The sequence below is a fragment of the Aquila chrysaetos genome, chromosome 7 (assembly GCF_900496995.4).
Source record: "Aquila chrysaetos chrysaetos chromosome 7, bAquChr1.4, whole genome shotgun sequence".
NCBI classification, from domain to species: domain Eukaryota; kingdom Metazoa; phylum Chordata; class Aves; order Accipitriformes; family Accipitridae; genus Aquila; species Aquila chrysaetos.
Genome location: NC_044010.1, coordinates 47,036,341 through 47,057,187, shown reverse-complemented (window position 1 = coordinate 47,057,187; position 20,847 = coordinate 47,036,341). Strand labels below are relative to the sequence as shown.

At 37.0% G+C, this 20,847-nt stretch overlaps 1 protein-coding gene across 4 annotated transcripts in view; it reads right to left on the bottom strand.

Annotated features, from left to right (window-relative positions):
- Nucleotides 1–20,847, bottom strand: part of MAP3K15 (mitogen-activated protein kinase kinase kinase 15) — an 88,558-nt gene that overhangs the window by 13,196 nt on the left and 54,515 nt on the right. For all 4 annotated transcript variants that reach the window (XM_030019869.2, XM_030019871.2, XM_030019870.2 and 1 more), the window contains 11 exons: nt 19,870–20,029; nt 19,095–19,245; nt 18,575–18,682; nt 17,193–17,242; nt 14,077–14,172; nt 12,375–12,462; nt 8,431–8,564; nt 7,684–7,811; nt 5,835–5,965; nt 5,440–5,545; nt 1,897–2,054 (listed from right to left, as the gene is read on the bottom strand). In XM_030019869.2, coding sequence (XP_029875729.1) covers nt 1,897–2,054; nt 5,440–5,545; nt 5,835–5,965; nt 7,684–7,811; nt 8,431–8,564; nt 12,375–12,462; nt 14,077–14,172; nt 17,193–17,242; nt 18,575–18,682; nt 19,095–19,245; nt 19,870–20,029 — 1,310 coding nt within the window. The remainder of the gene's footprint in view (nt 1–1,896; nt 2,055–5,439; nt 5,546–5,834; nt 5,966–7,683; nt 7,812–8,430; nt 8,565–12,374; nt 12,463–14,076; nt 14,173–17,192; nt 17,243–18,574; nt 18,683–19,094; nt 19,246–19,869; nt 20,030–20,847) is intronic.

The following is a 20,847-nucleotide window of genomic DNA, read 5'->3' as shown; positions in this document are numbered from 1 at the left end:
GTTTCTATAGTGACTGCACAGCCAGACTTAGACCTTCCCTCTCCTCGCCTGCCCTCTGCACGACAGAGTGTGCATGTGTGGAGATGGGGATGTCACAAGTTTGATATCCCAAGTTTTCCAGGCTTCTGTTCTTTTTACATGCCTGCCCAGCCAGCCTGCTTCATTTCTGGCTTCAAACCTAGCTTCCAGCTTGCTTACCTTTATTACACAGCAAAAAGAAACCACAGTTTGCAATTTATGGTGCCCAGCAAGAGGCAGTTCCAAGCAGGTGCCAGCAGAGCCAAGAAACAGAAAACAGAACTGAATGCCTGACTGTAGCACATTAACACAGTCTGCAATAACAACGCTAAAAACTGCCACATCCTTGAAGAAAGAAGGTGAAGAAATGTATTCTGAGACTTCAGAAAACAGCCCTGTGTCCGGGAAGCGCTTACGGGCAGGACGCAGGGCCACGCACAGCCCTGCCAGAGCTCGCCTCGTCAGCCTGCGCGGAGCAAATCGAGCACCCGGGACTGAACCAGTGCTTCCTGACCGTTCAACGCACCATGCTGAAAAACAAGACATGTAACTCGCGGAACAGTTCAACTACGTGCCAGACATACAAGATGAAAAGGCATCTGCCAGCAGAGCCGTATCTGACATTTACAGCGACGTGAGAAAAAGTCTCTTTCTGCGGCTCCCTCAGGAAAGCTTCAGTGAATCAAAGCGTGTTCACCCAGGCAGCTTCTTTTGAGGTAGTGTCATAAGTTGACAGCACCAAGGTGACATATGATACCGTTGAAATAACTACATCAAAACCCATAACCATCCCTTTCTTTGCCTTTTAGCTGTGGTGCATGGGACAACTCACAGGCCTAGGACAACGCGCGGCATTATGTGCCACGCTGAATTGCAGCCCAGCTTACTATACTTATTGATAAAGATCCAATTTTGCTACTGTGGTTCCATTAATAATTATACTAATGCTCACACAGTGACTTTCAACAACATACACAAAAGAATTAAGAATACTGATAATTTAAAGCAGTTTGCTGAGTTATGGATGTGACATTTTCCCCTTTAGAAGAATGAGGACCCTGAAGCATAAGTGAAAACTTAAGTACATTTCTAAAGGTCTACTGCAAGACAGTGGAAGAACCAAAAATTTCAGTCTGCGTATTTGACACATTATCACATCATAGCTTTTACACTACTGTTACTTTTAGAGTTAGAACAAGGAACTTTTTTCAAATACATTTATTATCAAAACTATCTGAAGCATTCTCTTCTCAAGTGTTAATTTGTGCATTTGAAAACAGATACACTAAGAGAAAGAGAGTACTAGAGGCAACAGTTTACCAAGGAGGTAGCTTTGATCCAAAGGACTTCAGACTTCAAACAGAGTATTTTACTCCTTCAGTACATACCAGAAATCCTGGGAAGTTACCCCATTCCACCATAGCTTCCTACCACGTTGCAGAGACTGGGCCTTTGAAAGACAAGGCAAGGCAAACAGATACTCTGGGAGGGAGGCTTATAAAGACTTAAAGGACACAAGTAACTTGGTTGTCATTATTGGAGAGACTGGTTGCCAAGAAGGAAATCATAAACCAAGAGCAGGAGATGATAGAGGTAAGAAGGTAGAGAATACTAGTCTTCATAAGCCTTCACTCATTTTTCAGGTTGCTGCTCTGAGTCATGACCCATTTCCAGCACAAAAATAAATGATTACCGCCTAGAGCAATACAGCTTAGAGCAAAAAAGGATTACTCAGTGAGACTTAAGAACACAGGTCAGACTGTGGCTTTGTACAAAACAACCCATATAACGAAAGGTTACTACCAATTAAATTAATGTTAAAAAATTAAGTTAGTATTTGAAAATTCATAAGCTCTATAGCAAAAAAGCTGTACTCACTTTAAACATTGCTGCTTGAGGCTCTCCTAGTTCATGAAATGGAGGTTTGCCTGTTGCCATTTCAATAATGGTACAACCTAGTGACCAGATATCAGCTGGTGCACCGTATCCTCGTGGTCCTTTATCGATGATTTCTGGAGCCATGTACTGCAAGGTTCCTAGTCAGGACAAAAAGAATAGTCAAGTGTTACAGTCATCATTCTTATTAGAGAGAATTAATACACCGCTAAGCAAGCCAAAAATTGTCAGATGTAACCTGTATAGCCAAAATATTTGATTTCCCATATCACCACTGAAAACTAGACAGAAACTTATGTTTTAACATCTTTTCTATAAACTATCTTCCCCCCCCCCCCCCCTTTCTAATACAAGACTTCAAACTGTTGGAAGTATATTCACTACATAATCCAAATACTTCCTCAGAACATGAAATTATATCAAACAATTTTTGCAGACACTAAATTGTAAAGATTATGCATGTAAGAGGCAATGAAAACTTGCAGTGACAGATAGTCTTCATGAGAATAGTTTTTCATATGTTTACCCCTATAATGAGAATAATAGTGACAGGGAATTTTAAAAAGTTAGTTTGAAAAGAAGAAATTTTTGTAAACATAAGATAATAAAGATAAAAACGTTTAAAAAAAATAAATCTCAAGTTTTACACAAAAACAATCAAGGTTGTAATCAAGGTAAATCAATTACACAGTAATTAAAAAAATAAGGGAACCCATCATAAATTGCAATTCCAGGAAGTCTTTTGGATGTGCTTGGGATTTCTGACATCCAAGGTTAGCAAAAAAAAAAAAAAAAAAAAAAAAAAAAAAAAAAAAAGAGAGAGAGAGAGAAATAAAGCTATTGAAACTTCTAAAGATATACATGGTGGCAAAATAAGATCCTGCCTAAGCCTATAGTTGCCTCTTGACAGATGAAGCTGAATGTCTCTAAAGTTTGCCTGTAGACAATCTGACTGTAATACTAATTATAATACTGATAAACTAAAAGAACAGTAAAAATGAAATAAAAGATGGTCAATTTGGAATCACTGATATTCAATCATATACTAACACAGCTAACAAGAGGTCTTTACAGGAAGACAGTCCACACCAACAACAGAAATCTATAGATGTTCTGAGTGTTCCAAACACTACAGCACTTTCTCCACATGAATTCCCACCAGCTCTGTTATGACATCTTTAAATTAAATTATTGTTCGTCTTAAGAATACAATAAAATTACACTGTGGTAAAGCTGTGAACTATATTAAGTAAAGGACATCTGGTGAAGACAAAAGGGATTGGATATTACTATGTTCATTAAATGTGACTGCTATAGAACAAAAGTTCAAGCCACAGTTTTGCCCTCAGGCTGTGTGCCTTGAATGGAGGGATATAGTGTTTAAACCACCAGAAGACTGATTGTTCTGTCATGTGATTGTATTACATAATGCCTAATATCCACAGAGTTTAGGTACTGAGTTAAGGAACAAAACAAATTGCAAGAGACTTTTAAGGACCCTCTGGGCTATAGCTACCTGCATACTGATTTTAAATCCGGAATGAGAACTTAAGTAAAACATTTATTCTTGTGTTCAGTTACATCTCTGAGGCACAAACAGGGCTGTAAACGTGCAAGAGAACAAAGAAGAGGGGCACAAGGAAAGATTTACCTCCTTTTATTACAGTATGGTGATTTTTCTTCAGGTACCATTTCTCCATATATCATCTCTAATAACAACCAGTTGCTAAAAAGCCACTAAGGAGTACATAAAACACAGGCAGACAGAATGATTTTCCTCTAGTATCTGCTCCAACCATAATAGCAGTCAGCCATAACAGTGGCTTCCTGGGCCAAAATTAAATTTTGCACTATGACTTTTGATAGCTACAAGAGGGTCTTCCTCCATGACTTCAACTTTTACCTTATGGAGCCCCTTTATATACTTAAAGTTTTCAGAATATCCTGTAGCAATGAGAGGCACAGTATAGCTATACATCACACCATGTAGAAGGGTAGTGCATCTCTTTCCCATGGAATGTAACTGTATTGAACCAGTATAACAAAAATGGCAAGGACAAACATTGCAGGCAAAACCTGAAAATATTCTTTTCCAGATACCACAAGAGACCTGTATGTATTTGAGAATTATCCATCCAGTTGCATAAGCAAGATGATTCATGAGAAAATTATTTGTTGACTAATTTGTTTGGAAAAAAATGGTTAAATGCCTTAAAGGAATGCTTCAGAAGCCAGCATTTAACCAGCTCTCTGTTCAGACATACTGTCATTTATGTATCTATCTGTTGTAGCATCTATAAACTGAAGAGACTGCTTCTTGTAGTGCTTCATTCTTAACAAAACATTCAAATGCTGCATTTATGATTCCAAACAGGACAAATATTTTTTTTCTTCCCTTTAAAGGACTCCTAACTTAACTTAATTTGATTCTAACTAAAATCTTTACAGCTTTGCAGGAAATAGATTTGTTTCAAATGCCTGCACCTGATGAGATGATCTCATGAGCTATTGATGCAGACATCATATGCTGTCTTCAGATCATGATGTAATATAGGCCCAGTTTCCAATTCACAAGCTTTGCTAATAATGAATGAAAAAAAAGCTTAGAAAGGTAAGTTATTTCAGAACTAATAATTTATTTTCAAGGCTTCCTTTCTAAGAAAGCTGCAGGAACTGCAGACTCCCCACCAGACAGGTAATGGGAAGCCTTGATTATCACTTAAATAGAGGTTGTTGTCTTCTGTCTTCCACATGACTGACATCTGTGTCTGTGTACCATCTACTTAAACTGCAGGCCAGTATGAGGCTTGGGATTTGTGCTATCAGCCTGTGCATATGGCCACATAACAAGTGAAAACATCATGTTACCTATATCTGCACTGATAAAAGAACTGAGTAATTATGTGACCATATATTCATTTTTCAATGTGGAGTTTCAACTGCTGTTCAGCCAATTTTGTTTTCCCTGAATATTGCATGTTTTTACTGCCTTGTGTACGAAAGCTTTTCTGTAACATACCAGCCTAGTATTTTCATGTAAACTGTTCTTTTTACTGCTGGTAACACCAAGTTAGCCAGTTGGTTGGGTTTTATAATGAATGCCTCAAAACTGAAAGTATTTATAAGCTTGTGTTTGGTTTTCTGCACTTTTAGACATACTTCAAGAAAGTGTGCATGCATGAGTTACTAATACCAAGATTACTAAATTAAAAAGTTGCTGTATTCAAGTGCTTCCAGATGTAGTGGCAACAAATCAATTGCTACTTAATGAAAAACACTATGAAGAAAAACTATTATCCCATCACATTTAAGAAGATTTTAAAACAAAATAAAATGGAAGATAATTACATTAAAAAAAAAGAAAAGAAAGATAGCAGGCGTGTGTTTATGGTGATCACACTCCCATTCACTCTTCCCTCAAAATACAGACCTAATCGTCTTTTCATCACAAATCCAAAGAGCCTCTTGGCTCTAACTCTAAATCAGTCACCAAAATCCTCATAAACTCTGCTAAATGAGTCTTACCTGTAAACGTTTCGGTGCATGGGTTGATTCCTGCCAGCCGTTTGGAAGTACCGAAGTCAGATATCTTTACTACGCCACTATAGGTGTTCACCAAAACGTTATCCCCCTGTGGTTTGGATGTCAGAGAGAGAGGGGGAGTGGGGAGGAGAGACAGATGAGTACAGATTCCAAATCCCAATCTCAATACTCCTTCAAGTTTGCAGTTATCTTTGTAATATACCTTTCTACAAAGGAATTTTCCTGGAGCACCAGGGAGAAGGGGTTGTTTTATTCTTTCCTTTTGTTTTAAGCTTCCATGAAATCCTATTAAAAATTCTACTTCAGGTCAGAGTAAAACTAACTGAAGTAAATAAGATAAAAAGCAATCACACAAGACACACTACAGGAAAATTTACCTTTATATCTCTGTGTACAATCTGGTTCTCATGGAGATACTTAAGCCCTTCCAGAATCTGCTTGGTGTAAAATTTAATTGTAGGTTCTTTCATTGGGCCCCACTTAGATCTTAGGAGAGCTGAGAGGCTGCCTACAAGAGTTAAGAAGAAAGTGTATTAAGATAGCAAAATCCCTAAATTAACATGAAACATTTAAGTCTGGATTCAGCCTTTGCTCAATATTGTAATGCAAGAGAAATGCAGTACTTATAATTAAGCCAAATTCTTCGTAGATAACTCAAAGCAAATCATTTGCTGCTGCTCTTGACTGGTTATTTCTTTCTTGCCAGCTCAGCTTCCACCTTCATGGCAGGAACAAATGTTATGACAGAGCTGGATGCATCTCCCTCACTTCAGTCTAACAACTGTTGAGACTAGGACTAGCAACCATTCAGCCCTTAATGAAAGGAAGACTAAAGGTAACACTGTATGACGTTATACACTATACTTCATGAACCACATGCATGTACAAAGAGCAGATGATTTACTCGAGGCAGGGAGGGGAGAAGAAAAAAGGAAAGAGTCTTTTCCTTGCAAATATGGGATTAACTTCTGGAAATATTCAGAGACAGAGGAAAGCAAGCTCCTGAAAGAAACCAAGTAATGGATGTTCAAAGTAGGAGATAGGTCATCCACACTTCTCCTACTTGTAATAAATCTAATCTTTTTTTAAATAAGACAAATATTTTAATCATGAAGCAAAATAAAGACAGGTTTGCTTTTTCTGCTTGTAATAAACTAAGTGCAGTGGGTCTACTTAATGCCAGACAAATTCAGCTAAAGGGATTCTAGGTCCACACCAACAGCTTTCTAAAGTGAAGTTTCCCCAAAGACTCTTGCATAATCTGAACAGCTGGTTCCTTTTTAAGACTGGCTGCAGAGTTTAAAACATCTGAATTGGTTCAATAATATCTTGACATTAACAACTAATCCTAGCACACTCTACAGTGCGTATATGAGCAGGAAAAAAAAGGTATGTAACACCAGCTGATACTTTTAACAAGTGCAGGAAAACAAGTGGAAGTGTTGGTATAAACTCATAACATCTACATGCATCATACATGTCAGAGTGTCTCAGCTTTCAGGTGAGAAGGTCACAGGAATTAAAAAATTAAACAACTTCCCTATGTTGATTGACTCAATTACACTTGAATGTTTGTGTCTGGACCTTCCCTAGAAAACCTGAACTTATTTTCTTGGTTTTCTTATTTCTGGTTTTTTTTGGCAAATTATATTCATACATGAATTTAACATTCGTTCTGACACATCCTTGACACTGAAGAGCAAACAGCAAAAGGGAGATGGAAATATAACCTAGAGAGGATATAAAGGGACTTTACATCTTAAAATGTAGAGAAGGCTAGAGGAGCAAAACTGGAAATTAGGAGCAAGGGAAGCATATAACTTTTATCTCTAATCTACCTAGGAAATAGCAGTGCTTTGTATATAACATGTATATGCTCAACAGATACTTATCTTAAAAGCTCCAGTCATTATTAAGATGCTTAAGCTAAATGGACCACACAGCTCTAACTCCACTATTTTATAACACATGAGTATTTGACACCAAATACTTCTATGACTTTTCTCTCGGTTTATAATTATTACAGAAAGGAGAGAGGGTACTGGGGCCTGTACACTTCAAATCTATTCTTTATTTGAGAAGAATGCCACCCGTAGTTAATGTCTCAACAGAAAAGCCATATACAGTGCACAAACATTTTAAGTGCACATCTATTGGCTTTCACTAAGTTTAGAGTCCCAACTGCTTTTGATTCCTCTGAGAGACTAAGCTCAGAATGATACAAACCTCCTGGCACCTGCTCCATAAAAATCTTAATGTATCCGTCTTCTGAAACAGATCCAAGATACTGGACAATGTTCCGATGCTTTAAATATTTATGCAGTGCTATCTCTTCATGAAGAGGTTGAGAATACCTATTAAAAAAAAAAAAAAGGATCGAGGAGTATCTCATCATGCAGGAAAATGTTCTAGGCTACTTAAATGCTAGTTTGCAAACAGAATAGATTTTAGGGATACTGATCCAATTCTCAGGAAACATCTTGTCCATGACCTTCAAAATGCAGTGTGACTGGCTACCTATTCAGAAAAAGTACAGAGGTAGATCTCAGAGGAACCCTGAAGGAGAAACATGCCCTCAAAAAATTTACAGATGGCTTTCTTCTGTATCGTTACATAGTACTGTCTTTGCCTCTGAAACTCCTTTTATGCTTTTTCCCCATCCCCAAAAAGAATACAAATGAGATAAAACTGCAACTTAAACCCCCAAATATGTCTTATTCTAGAATTTATGATATACATCTATATTATCAAACTGTATTACTTATTATATATATCCTATATTTTTAAAAAAATAAAACGTCCTTATTCTTTAAAGGGTACTGTTGAATACTAGGAGGAAATAATAATTGAATTTTAGTATATGGAGATTTCATAAACTAACCACATAGAAATACATGCTAAGAAGAGCAAAGTTTTCAGCAAACAACTGCAGTTTCATTAGCAATATATATGTAACAATCAACTAGGTCTTACCTGCTGTCTCTCTCGGGTATTTCTTTGATGGCTATTCGGACCTGATTGCTAAGGTCTCTTCCAGCATAAACTATCCCGTAAGTACCTTTACCTAGAACTACCCTGTCACCATTCTCATCATAATCATATTCATACTGCAAGCAGAAAAGATAAACAAAGCAGCACAGAAATTGTTATCACCAAAATTTGACATTACAGAGAGACCTTTAACAACAGTAATGTACTATACTGAGTTAGTACAGCATCGAGTAGTTCCTGCAGTACAGCTGTAGCACGGTAGGCTACCCACCAGCTGGCTGCATTATACAGCTTGTAAAATTTCCATGTTATTTGCTTTACAAAACAGCCTTCCCTAACCAACTTTGAAATGCATTCAACCCAAACAAGGAACAGAATATTAAACCAAATTCAATGAAACAGTGCTGTCAAATGAACACATTCAGGTATCATCTCTAAGAATTGCTGACAGCCTTCAGAAAACATAAAAGTAGGCAACTTAACTTATAATTTTGAAACCAATGGTTTAATAAATGGATAAAAGTGACCCTCTCATCACAGTGGGTGGACACTGTTTTAAGACCCTAAACTCTCATTTGAGCTTAGCCACAGCAAAATTAATTTCTGACATAATCCCCTCATTCTGAGCTTTTCCAAAAGGCGAAAAAAAATGCTTATCTTCTCCAAGGATAATGAAATATATGAAGTGGTGGCTTCCACTGCTACTGAAACAGGCTGGGTCATCTTGCCAGCTGAGTAAGTCACTGCTGGTTCACTGACTTCAGTAAAGCTACACTAATTTACACCACCTCATGGTCTTGTCCCATATGGTGACCTTATCACAGAGCTCTCCTACTATAAAAGTCAGTGAAAAAGCCTATTGATGAATGATGCTTAATGAAAGTACATCCCAGACACTAAATAAAACCAAATTTCTTATGGAAGTTGAGTTAAGCAGCACACCCCTGATTCAAATCAGGGAACTGACAAAGGATATTGAAAAAGCACTTTTGCAAAGAGTTAAGAAAGGAATTGGACAGTTTCATAGCCTCAGATATTAGCAGGAGTACACAGACCTCCCCTAGTATCTTCCCAAATACAAGAGGATGTCCTATGTGGGAAAACTGCAGGGTATTCTCTGTGGCTTCATATGAATTCTCTATTAAAAAACACCCAAACCTGTTTACAATGGCCATAACTATCAACATTTCTGTCAATGATCACTTTTTCTGCTTCACCCAGTAAGACTGTCTCCCACAGAATGCAGCCTTAAGATCTATTTCTTTGAAGTGTCTTCCCAGTTCATATTGCAGCCCTGGTATTGCAATGTCCATGTGTCACTGACATTCCCCGCTCTTCACCTCAGCAAAGATGGCAAGTTTCATGCTGCTGTATGGAAGGTGCTAAAGAAAAAACGCCTGTCGTTTATCCTAACAGCATATTCTGCTCAGTGGAACTAAACTTGAATTAGCACAGCTTGAGTACAGTTTCATCTTCCATGTTTCAGCACTTCACGGTTCATAGCATAATCTTGTTATACGATAGGCATAACTGACCCAAAACGCCATATGTAAAACTTATCAGGTTCTTTGGTAGGAGTGTATCCAGCTTTCACAGCTATCATATGACATAAAACTGTGCAGAAAAAGGACAGAAGTCACACTGCAGAATTTAAGATTGACAGCAACCCTATCTGCAACAGACTGCTCCTAAGCCAACTCTATAATTACTGTGGAGAAACCTATGTTCTCTAGTCTGGGTCCTATGATACACGAAAATCATTGAGATTTATAGTTCACTGCTAGTTAGTAGACAGTTTAATAGACTTGTATATACTTGATGCCACTTCACATTTGCCTCCTCTCATTCCAACAGCTACAAAAATTGAATAAATCACTGCTGGTTGCCAAAAGTCTGAATATGTGATCCACTGGATGTGCAATTCAACCATTAGGTATTAGTAAACAAGTGTTCATAGCTGACCTTCTGTAGGAACGTGGTAGGGCAGAGTCTGATCTCTGGGATATCCTATCTGGGGTACAGCAGGTACTCTTAAAGTGATTGGAACTTCCTCAACATCAAAATCCAGAAGCAAATACCCTAAGGTAGAAAGGACTGCCACACTTACTGTCCTTCCGAATCCTAGTCAGTTGTTGAACTAAACTGTAGTTGCTTTCAAATAATATTGCAGTCCAAAATGCACAACCCCTTGGGAGAATATTCTCATAAGAATTCCGACTGAAATCAAATTTTCTTCCCCCAAACAGTGCACAAGGTTATTTCTTCCTCTTTCCCAAATATAAACAGTTGTTTTATTAATGGTAGGAACTTCTGCTTTCTCTGTGCTTGTCAAGCCCATGAAGACCATACAAAGCTGCATTTTCCATGTTGTCTCTTCTTAAATGTAAGATCTCAGGCTGCAGAAAGACATTAAGTGTCTTAGCTCATTTATAAGCTAAACAAATTAACCCTCCCCTTCTCTGTCTTGATTTCTGTTTTAATGTCCTGACCTAAGACAGTAAGTACAAGGTGATAATTGTTAAAACTTCAAGTTATATAGAATGATATAGCTTAAAGATTTAAAATTCATTTCTTTGGTCATTTCTCCATACATCATTGATTCATGCAGGATTGTTTCCTGCTGTGCATTCTCAAGCAGTTCTTCCAGTTCAGTTTTTAAAAGGCTCAAGCCATGGTGAGCTCGCTTCCTCTGAGAGGCTATTATACAGCTAAATAGTCTGTGTTGTTTGGAGATTGTCCTGCTATTAGCTAAGTACGTAAGTCTGCAATGTAAGATCTGCAGCTATAGGTAATACCCTGTCTTTGCCAAGGTACAGCCCTGATCCTAGACCGAGAACACAGGTATATGTATTAAGCTGGGCTTAACAGATGTGCCTATCTTGTCCTTTTCACTTGACGAGAGAATTCTGTGGCCACGATGCACAAACTTCAGTGCAAAAACTCATCTTCCCCACCATATGCAGTTACATTCAACAGTACAGTAGGGGGTCTTCAACTTTCTTAATCCTCTTCTGAAGCCTCAGGTACTACAAAAGATTCACTATCATAAAGAGCTGCTCTGAACCGTAAGCCTAAGAGAATTGCTGGAATGAGACACAGTCAGAAAGATACCCAGCTCAAACAAACCACAGTAACGTTTTTACACTCATTAACCTGATTGACTGAATTTCCTTGACCACAAATAAAAGTGACAACCTACATTTTATGATAGCTTTTCAGATTTCAAAAGAAATAAACAGAAGTACAGGATATGTACTTAGTGCTACAAATCTGGACATTTGATATGAGGCAGTGTGTCTTAGGAGGACATGGGTTCACCTACCCTAGCCTGAGTCCACACAAAATGTGAATAACCCTTTCCAAGTTTGTTTTTTTTCCCCTCTGTACTGACTATAAAGAAAGCCTACAGCTACTAGGTTCCTAACATGGATGTTTCGGTGATAAGTCAAAACCACAATGGATTAATCTGATCCTAAATATCTGCAAATCTCTGTGACAGAAAAAGCCTGTCAAATGAAATTACCTGGAGTAGAACAGTATCAGATACCAGCTAGAAAAACTGAAGTACCTTTGCTAAATGGCTTTTTCCTAGAACTTATTAAATATCTTATCTTTTTTATCCACTTAAGACAGCTGATAGCAGATGATTCTCATCTATAGAATGTTTGCAACATCAATACAAGATCATTAACACCTTTCATTAAGGATTTATGCAGTTCACAGCAGTAACAGGCTCGCTTCATTAAAAATGTGTTTTTTCAAAGGAATGCAAATCTTCTGTACAAATAGTTTTGCAAGAGTTGAAATTTCATATACAATTATGGAGTTTAAATGCTATTTATAATCTTTCTAGTACACTGATATGAAAGTGCAGGGAAGATGGAGAATAAGTTTCAGAGTTCTTGGATCTTTTATCCTTGACATACCTCCAATGTGTCTCCATCTATTTCTCCTTCTAGTTCCAAAGTACTGCCAACTGCATCAGACAAAATTTCTTTCACCAACCCACAGAATCTAAAAAAGCAATAAATAGCAGTGGATCAAAGAAAAATATCCTTGTAGAAGGAGATTAAACAGATTCTTCACAAGGTGGGCTTTGCTTTCAAGCTAACAGACTAGCATGTTCATAGGTTTATTTCATTACTTGCTTTCTCCATATTTATCCTATTTTAAATGAGGAAGAACATCAAACACATATGGAAAAGCCTAATTATTTATAAAATTATTTTATTTACTGTAGCAGAACCCAATACTTGCTTGTTATTGTAATTGCATAGTAAAATCTTGGTAGATCAAACTCAAATATTTTTGCTGTACACTTTGATGGAAAGTACTTAGTATGGCCTTGTCTTTACAAATATAATTAGAGAAAAAGTTGAGATATTATAAAAATAAGTATTGGTTTTCAATTATTCAGTTCAGTAGTGCTAAATTTGTGACATCATATTAGGTGGTTCTCATTCTGTGTAGTGATGAGAATTTTATTACCTTCAGTTTAATTTAAATGTTCCTATGGACTTTGTTTGCAAGTGTGATTACTCAGTATTTCTGAAAACCAGATTTTGTGGTTTCTAGTCAGGCATCCAGAAAGCCAAGAAAATAAAAGTAGTAACATGTTTTGAAGAACAGTTTTGACTAATTTCATCTAGTTCTCTGGGACAGAGATCCTTAACTACAGGACCACCTTTTCCTGTAGTCTCCTGCCTGAGCCACTCACTTTTTTCCAAATTCAATAACAAATGGTTAAAAATTATTAAAAATTATTAAAAAATAGTCACATCTCTTTCACTGACTAATAGAGACCCATCTCTGGAAAAGACTGCTGTGTGCACTGAATAAGGCGTAAAAAATATGACCATGTTTCATAACACAAATTGCGATGCCAAATTAAGGCTGAGCAGGTAACAATAATTTTGGTGTTTCCTATGTTTTACACATTGCACTCTGCAGAGCTAATAATTGTCTTTAACCTGAGTTTATTCCATATAATACATAAATAATAATTATTCCAAGAAAAATAAATACACCATCCAACCCCAAACATTAAGTGTATTAATAAATCTCTCCTACTTCATTCAGAAGGTTTACATGCCAAATATCAGTCCCCAGGAAGAATTTGGTCTGTAAAGATTTAGGCCTGAAATTCAGTTAGCATGCTTACTGTTTAGAGACAACATGTCATCAGGAAATACCTGAATACAGGCGCAGACAGTAACAGCTATCTGTGACACAATATAAGCTAGAAATCCCTATTATATCTAGTTGCTCTTACTTAAATCAAACTGAACAGGTACATAAGGGAATCTAAACCAATATAGTACCTTACATGGCACAGCCAAGATACAAAAAAAGAAGATAATAGTTATAAATCAGAATAAGTTACGTAAGCCTTTTTTCAAAACTAATGAGTTGTAGGTAAACTGATTAGAATGAGCCAACAAGTGTAATGGGATGTTGCTCTCATCACCTTAAATATCACCAAGTTTAGCTCATTGCTTCTTCATCAAGAAAGAAGAAGTGAAGAAATAATTTATTTCGCAAACAAAAATGTCAGCTTTCAATCTTTACTAAATCAATTGTATTTGGGACATAGATCTCACATGCAATACCCACAAAAACTGAACTCACCTACTGCATTGGTTTTCTGTAGAAAAGTAAATTTGAAAGTCGTCAGAGTTGTCATGGACATAAAGAAAGCAACATCGTTCATCAAACTTGGAAATGCTATGAAATTCACATTAAGGAAAGATTATTTTGGAGGTAACTATTAGAAGAAATAGAGCAAGAAGGAGTTAATTTCTTTGAATTACGAACACTTAGCAAACATCTTTTCCACAGTTAATTACCTCAGAGATGCAGTATGCAATTATATTTATTTTCCTTACAACTAGAAGCTTTGAGTTTATTTATCTATTCTATAATCCTATCTCCTATCTCAGTTTGATAAATGATTAAGCTACTGCTTGCTTTGGTAAAATACTCATTTATCTGAAGCATTTTGAGGTTTGTTTGTTGTTCACCTCCCCCTCCATTTTTTACACAGTTCCATCAGATTTCTGGGTATTTGATGACACCTCAATGGAAAGTGAATTGCTTTGACACTAATCTAGCTATCAGGAAAGCCTTTCTTTTAAGCCTGACAAGTACTTCTGTTTTTATAATTCCATTACTCTTACAGTAAAACTGAACTGGGAAATACCTACAGTGTAGCAGATCCTTCACAGTATATACTTTTTACGGCCTTAACACTGATAAAAAAGTTTTGGGATGACCAATGCTTACTCCAAACTGCAGCAATAATTCTGACAAAGTGAGAATTTATTGCATATTGTGTCATGCCAGTATCATATATATCCTATCTAAATGCACTGAAGTGAAAAGTGAAGAGGCCATAAAAAATAATATCAATATGAAAGTAAACATAGGAATTAATGTCTTATCATTCCAAACACTTGTACTTTAGTATTATTCTACATAAATGCCAAGTTGTTATGCTTGTTAATGTACTGTCATTATTTTTGTGCACTAAATTAAGAAAATTAATTAGATTCTTGCCTGACCTGTTTAGTCAAACTGTCAGATTTTGCTTAGCCTCTGTTGAGCCAGTTAGTTAAATACATGACAGTAGACTATAGTAAAGTTGCAGAATGTTGTAAGATCAACTTGCTGTAGCATCATTAAAGGCTACATGGACAAATGTTCCAAAAAATTAGAATTTTGCCAGAAGATCTTTTCAGAAATATGTGAAAATACACTATGCCAATCTGTAGCTTGGTTCTGATATAGTGATTTCTAGTGTAGCAAGGCAGATTAACCTGACATGAGAACTCAGACAAAGCAAGGTGATTCTTCCAAGGGCAAATACAGGATAGAGAAGACAGTATCTAAATAACAATATTGTATTATAAACAGTGTAATACATATGGTATATAAGATGAACTGGTTAGCATAAATACAATTTAAGGGTTTTGACAGAGTATAAGTTAACTGAGACCACTATTTTTTTTTTTTTTTCACTGAAGCTAATGCAATTTCAAAAGTTTAGGAATTGTAATTTGTCAGATACAAAGCAAACATCTAATTCCACTAAGTTTCAAAACACTGCCTCTTTGAGTTTTGTAATCCCCAGCAGTGATTAAGAATCAAAGCAAATGAACTGCTTGCTTCTATTTAATTAAAACTTATCTTTCTCAAAGATTAATTTCTATGCAATGTGTTGACTGAAGGTAATTAATATGTTTCAGAAACATTATGCTGAGTTATGCTCAATCAGCTCCACAGACTTCAGTAATGACAACTTCACATCCACTCACATTCCGTTAGAGTAGTAAAATAAAACATCACATTGAATTCATTTAAACCAAAACCTGCTTCTTTTAGAAGAAAATACTGAAGTTATGGTAGAATCTATGTCCAAATCCACAACCGTAGGCTTTCATAGCAATCATCACTCACTTTATTCAGAGAAATGTTTTTTCATTGGGCTTATTTGGTTAAGCAAATTATACAAGTTAAGAGAAGACAAACTTGGGACCTAAAACTTAGGTGCTTATAGTCAAAATCACAGCCCAGAAACCCTCTGTTTGAGAACTACAGAACTCAATAGGTATCTGAATTTATGCTTGTAGTGGAATCAAAGTTTTTCTAGGCCTTAAGTTTATGCACTCACACAAGTGGCCCCAGCCAGCAGCCATTTACATCCCTAGAAAGGTCTGACCCACCAACGCAGCGACTCACGAACTCGGGGAGAAGGCAAAAGCCCACCTCACGTTCCCGGTGCTTACGGCTCCTCTGGGTCTCAGCTGCAGCCTGCGTAATGCAGACAGAGAGCAAGAATGCCACAGACACGCTGCCAGGCTGTACAGATAGGTTGCATTTTGTTTTCTCTCCTGGTGCTCTGTCTCTCACCTCTCTGGCAGCAAAGTAGCCCAACTTAAGATATAAAAGCTAGCTCCTAAATGTAGTAATGTATTTTGCAGTTGTTAATACCAAATGTGATTCTTTTCTATCCTTTCAGTTCTCAGAACAATCCTGTTACTTCTATACAATATTCTGATCTTCTTTTGTACTAGTATTTGGACCCATTTACTTGGTGACTAGAGTTGCCATTAATCTAGACATCACAAAATGGAACTACTTTAACTATTTAAAGGCTAGCCCTTGAGAAACTCCACTAGCAGTCTCCTTCCAGCTCAAGAATTCTTTCCTTAGCACAAACTATGTCCATGCCTCATTTAACATTTCTCTAATAATCCAAGTTTTAGCTAGTAGGTTTTAGATAGAGCCATATCAGAAGCATTTCTGAATTCCAAACAGAAAATAGATACCATGGTTTCCTTTTCTTAAAGGAAAACAGACAAACTGTTCTTTTTAGTTATAGAAGGAAGCAAGAAGATGTAAGGGCTCTTCTTTCCTTCTGCTGTGTTTTTAAATGCAGAGATGGCAATAAATTCACTGAAAAATATATAAAAAGCAGGTACACAATTGAAAACAGGGAAGTCTACCAGAGAATACACACACTCCCACACCTCCCTTACATGAGTGTTCCTATGAGAAATGTACAGCTCTGCCCATGCACGGAAAGGCAAACTCTTCTGTGTTGACATTTCAAGGCAGGTTCGACAGAACAAGCTTTTATAATTGGCAATGCAAAGCAGAGATTTAAGGCAGAACCCAGATTTCCCACTGAAGGGAAAAATAAAACATAAACAAAAAACCACTTAACTGTTTTCTGACATACCAACCTTATTCCCCTAATGGAAGTGGCTGTAAAATTCCATTCGTGAATCTGTTTCTGTAAAGAACAAAAAGCTATAATCAACCACAGTTTAACCTTGACTTACTATTGAAAACAAAGTCACAGCATGGTAAACAAAATAAAGTTTTTCCAACATGTGTCTCTTCCTTTCTTTCTTTCTTGCCCCCCAAATTTCAAACAAGATTGATGTATAGGTAAAGAAAGGCCATACATTGCTGTTTTACTCACTTCAGGAAAAATGAATATAAATGGCACAGGGTGGAAGTAAATGCTGCATTTCCTCATGTAAAATTAAATTTGAAGAATAAATCTTGAAGTATAATTTACTAAACATTATGTTTTGACTCAATACATCAACGTTTCATATTAAACATGGAGCACACTATGCCCTACTCTTCTCTAGGCTTGAAGGAAAAGGAAACTTCATACATCTCCCTAAGAGGTATTGAGCCAACAGCTTTGGCCCAGGGAGAAAGAACACTGGAGGCAAAACAGAGGAAGGACAGCCTGTGCCTAGGACTGTAGCCCTCCATAGATCTCTAGCTAATAGCTGGATCTTATTTTGCACTGCCAGATATGCACCAAGAACTTGTTCCATGAAGTAAAGTTGTGTCAGACACACTCACTTGAAGTAGTGAAGTAGAACAGTGTACTGGAAAAGAAGTTCACAGATCCAGGTAATTCTCTTCTCTTGCTCTAACATACTTCTTTTCTACACTTTGCCTCTCTACATTTTTAGTCTATTCTCCACCTACATTGTTCTGATATTAAAAAGGGGTGGTGAAATACATTCCAGATTTGAAGTCTTTCAATGCAAAACTGAAATTATTTCTCACTTATAAGAGATTACACTATCCATAACTGTGCCTACTCCCTTCCTAATCTCCTGTGCCTTATCCAATAATCCAAGACGCCTTTTGACACTTCTTTGTCACAGGCTTCCATTTTTTCTAGTTTCTAATCTTATAACTGTAAAACTTTAAAATTTCTAAAACATTAAATACAATACTGGGCTCTATTGTTACTTTTTATCTAGCTTTGAGCTGCATCTTAATAAAAATCACGCAATTCTAATGAGAAATATTATTAGGAGAGCAAAGAACCCAAGCGCTTCTAAGAAACTTGGTCAAGATAAGAGAAATCTTAACTAGAGGTCAAAACCACTTGAGTTCTAATCGTAGTCCTTCCTTTTATTTCTCTGTAAAAAGTCAACTGTCATATCTGCACAAAAGAGATATCGAGGCTTGTGCTTCACAGAAGTGTAGCAAACCTTAAATAATTGTAAAGCATTCCAAAATCTACATGTAAAAAAGTGACTTTAAGCACAATGAATCAGAATACATGAAACACATCTGCTGGTAGTTTTACCATTTCAGTGGGAGAGACATGCCACAAAGAGAGAGATCTTTCATCTGCTTCATTGTTGATTGAAACATACGCAGGCTGGTAGACTTTAGTTGGTTCTATCACCAAAACCTGAAGAGAGAGAACATTTTTCCTTAATGAACCAGCAGCTAATACACAACAGTATCTTCAGATGCTCTGATATAGACAGACAATGGGTAATCTCAAAGTAGGGCCTAAAAAATTTCCAGGGGGAGAGAGAAGGGCAAGACAAGGCAGGAAGAGGCTGTGTTCCTATGCACAACAAAACAGTATCACCACAATTTGTTGTAGGAGACTTAAAAGTATTTCTTAGAATGCTTTTAGGGTGGTGGGTTAAATGTTTTTGGTAGAGTAAAGATTAGCAGAATACAGGGGTTTGGCTCATGCAATGAAATAACAGGCAGTTAAGTATGTAAGTATTGCATTTGGAGTCTTCCAATTCTTGTTATATCCTATCCAGAAACATAAGACATACAAAACTTGTTTGGACATAACGTCTTACTGGAAATCTCAGTCCATTAGTTGTTTCTTTCGTTGCCTCAAAAATTATATCTAGCCAGAAAGTCAATTTTTCTTGTCTAGGAGAATGTTCTATGGTGAGTTTCTTGAAACGCTGAATTAACATCAGATTCTGAACTAATGATTTCAAGTACCTAGAATGTATTGAATTAGTGAGTTAACAGAGAGAAAACAAAATTTGACCAGATTCTAAAACCACTTAACTAACTTATACACCCAAAAAATTAACTGCAAAATGAAATGGACTTTAAAAGCTACCATAATGAAAATTATTGTGTTGATTTTTACAGATTTCTGGAAAGAATAGCAAGTTTAGTCAAAATCTTAAGTCATAAGCTCACATGGATGTTTATGAACAATATCTTTTTGCAAAAGGCTATAGTTACGCGAGTAGTTACATGGTGATTAGACAGGATATTATGAGCTAGAAGATGGTGGGGGAAGGAAGCAGCAGCTAGCTAAACTCTGAAAAGAATGGTTTCCCAATCTTTTCAAGATTGTTTCACAAGAAATCATCACTAATTTCCAAATGATTTCTTATAAAAGATGTACTTCAATGGGATATAAACCCAACAATGATGGGTAACTTAATTTCTTACCTTCCCCCTTCCTTCCCAAAATAAGAGAGTATAAAGTCAGAGTTACAAACAATCTGAGATGGAAAAATCCAGCTAAGTTATCCAAGCGACTACAAGATGTTTTTAATTTGTGTCTCTCCCCATAGTTGGGTACTTGAGCTACAGCCTTCTACCACATACCACACTGGAGGTTTCAGCTTAAAAAGTTTCTCTGCTGCTTGTACTGCTTTACCAACATCATTAGCCAGCATGCTCACGCTGAAGAACTGTCCCACATCCCAGTAATTGTTCATTTTTTCTAGGCTTCCTTTTCTTCCCAATAAACTGTTTAACCGTACACCTGTAAAATTTCAATTAAAAACCATATTTTTCTATCAGTAAAACACTAATAAGTGGGTTTTTTTACTGATGGTCTATCAGTAAAAGACTAATAAGACTTGATTAAGCATTAGTGATAAAGTGGAGCAAGTTTTCCTCAGAAATAAAACATTGCTCAACACAAAGGTTGGGTCTGCAAATAACATCCCCGACACAGTTCAGACAGTCAGAACTCCTACCACACAGGATGATGAAAAACCTGTTGTGCTACCTGTCTGGGCTATCTGCCTCCTGATTGTCAGTGTAAGCTGCGCATCTCTGTGTCCTCGAGATCTGCATCTACTGCAAGAGATCCATGGCTAGAGGCTTACACAAGTCCACCCCAGAGCAAGATCAGGGGAATGATTTAAAGCCACCTTTGCATTCTTCCCCTTTAAGGTTCAAGTATGCATTTCAGGCAGGATCTGATTCCAAATACAATTTTCAACTCTTGTCTTTCTAGGAAGAACTGTGTACCTGTTTCTATCATATGATTTCTTTATAGACGTATAGTGGTGCATTTTAGTTAGCACCTATGTGGAAGATGTGAATGTAGGTAGGCAACAAGTTACTGTGCTGGTAGATCCTTCCAGGTGATACTGCCTGTGGATCTCTCAGTTCATGGACAACAGAAACCCTGTGGATCCTTCCCTGGCATCCCTCAGGGGAGCTGGGCCACACAATGTCACACCCTGTCTTTGTCACCTGTTGGCTATGCAATGGGATAATCTCCGTGATGAAGTAAAGGCGGTTTACGGATGGTGCTGAAGTTGGTCCTTCCTCGTTCCTCTCCCATCTCTC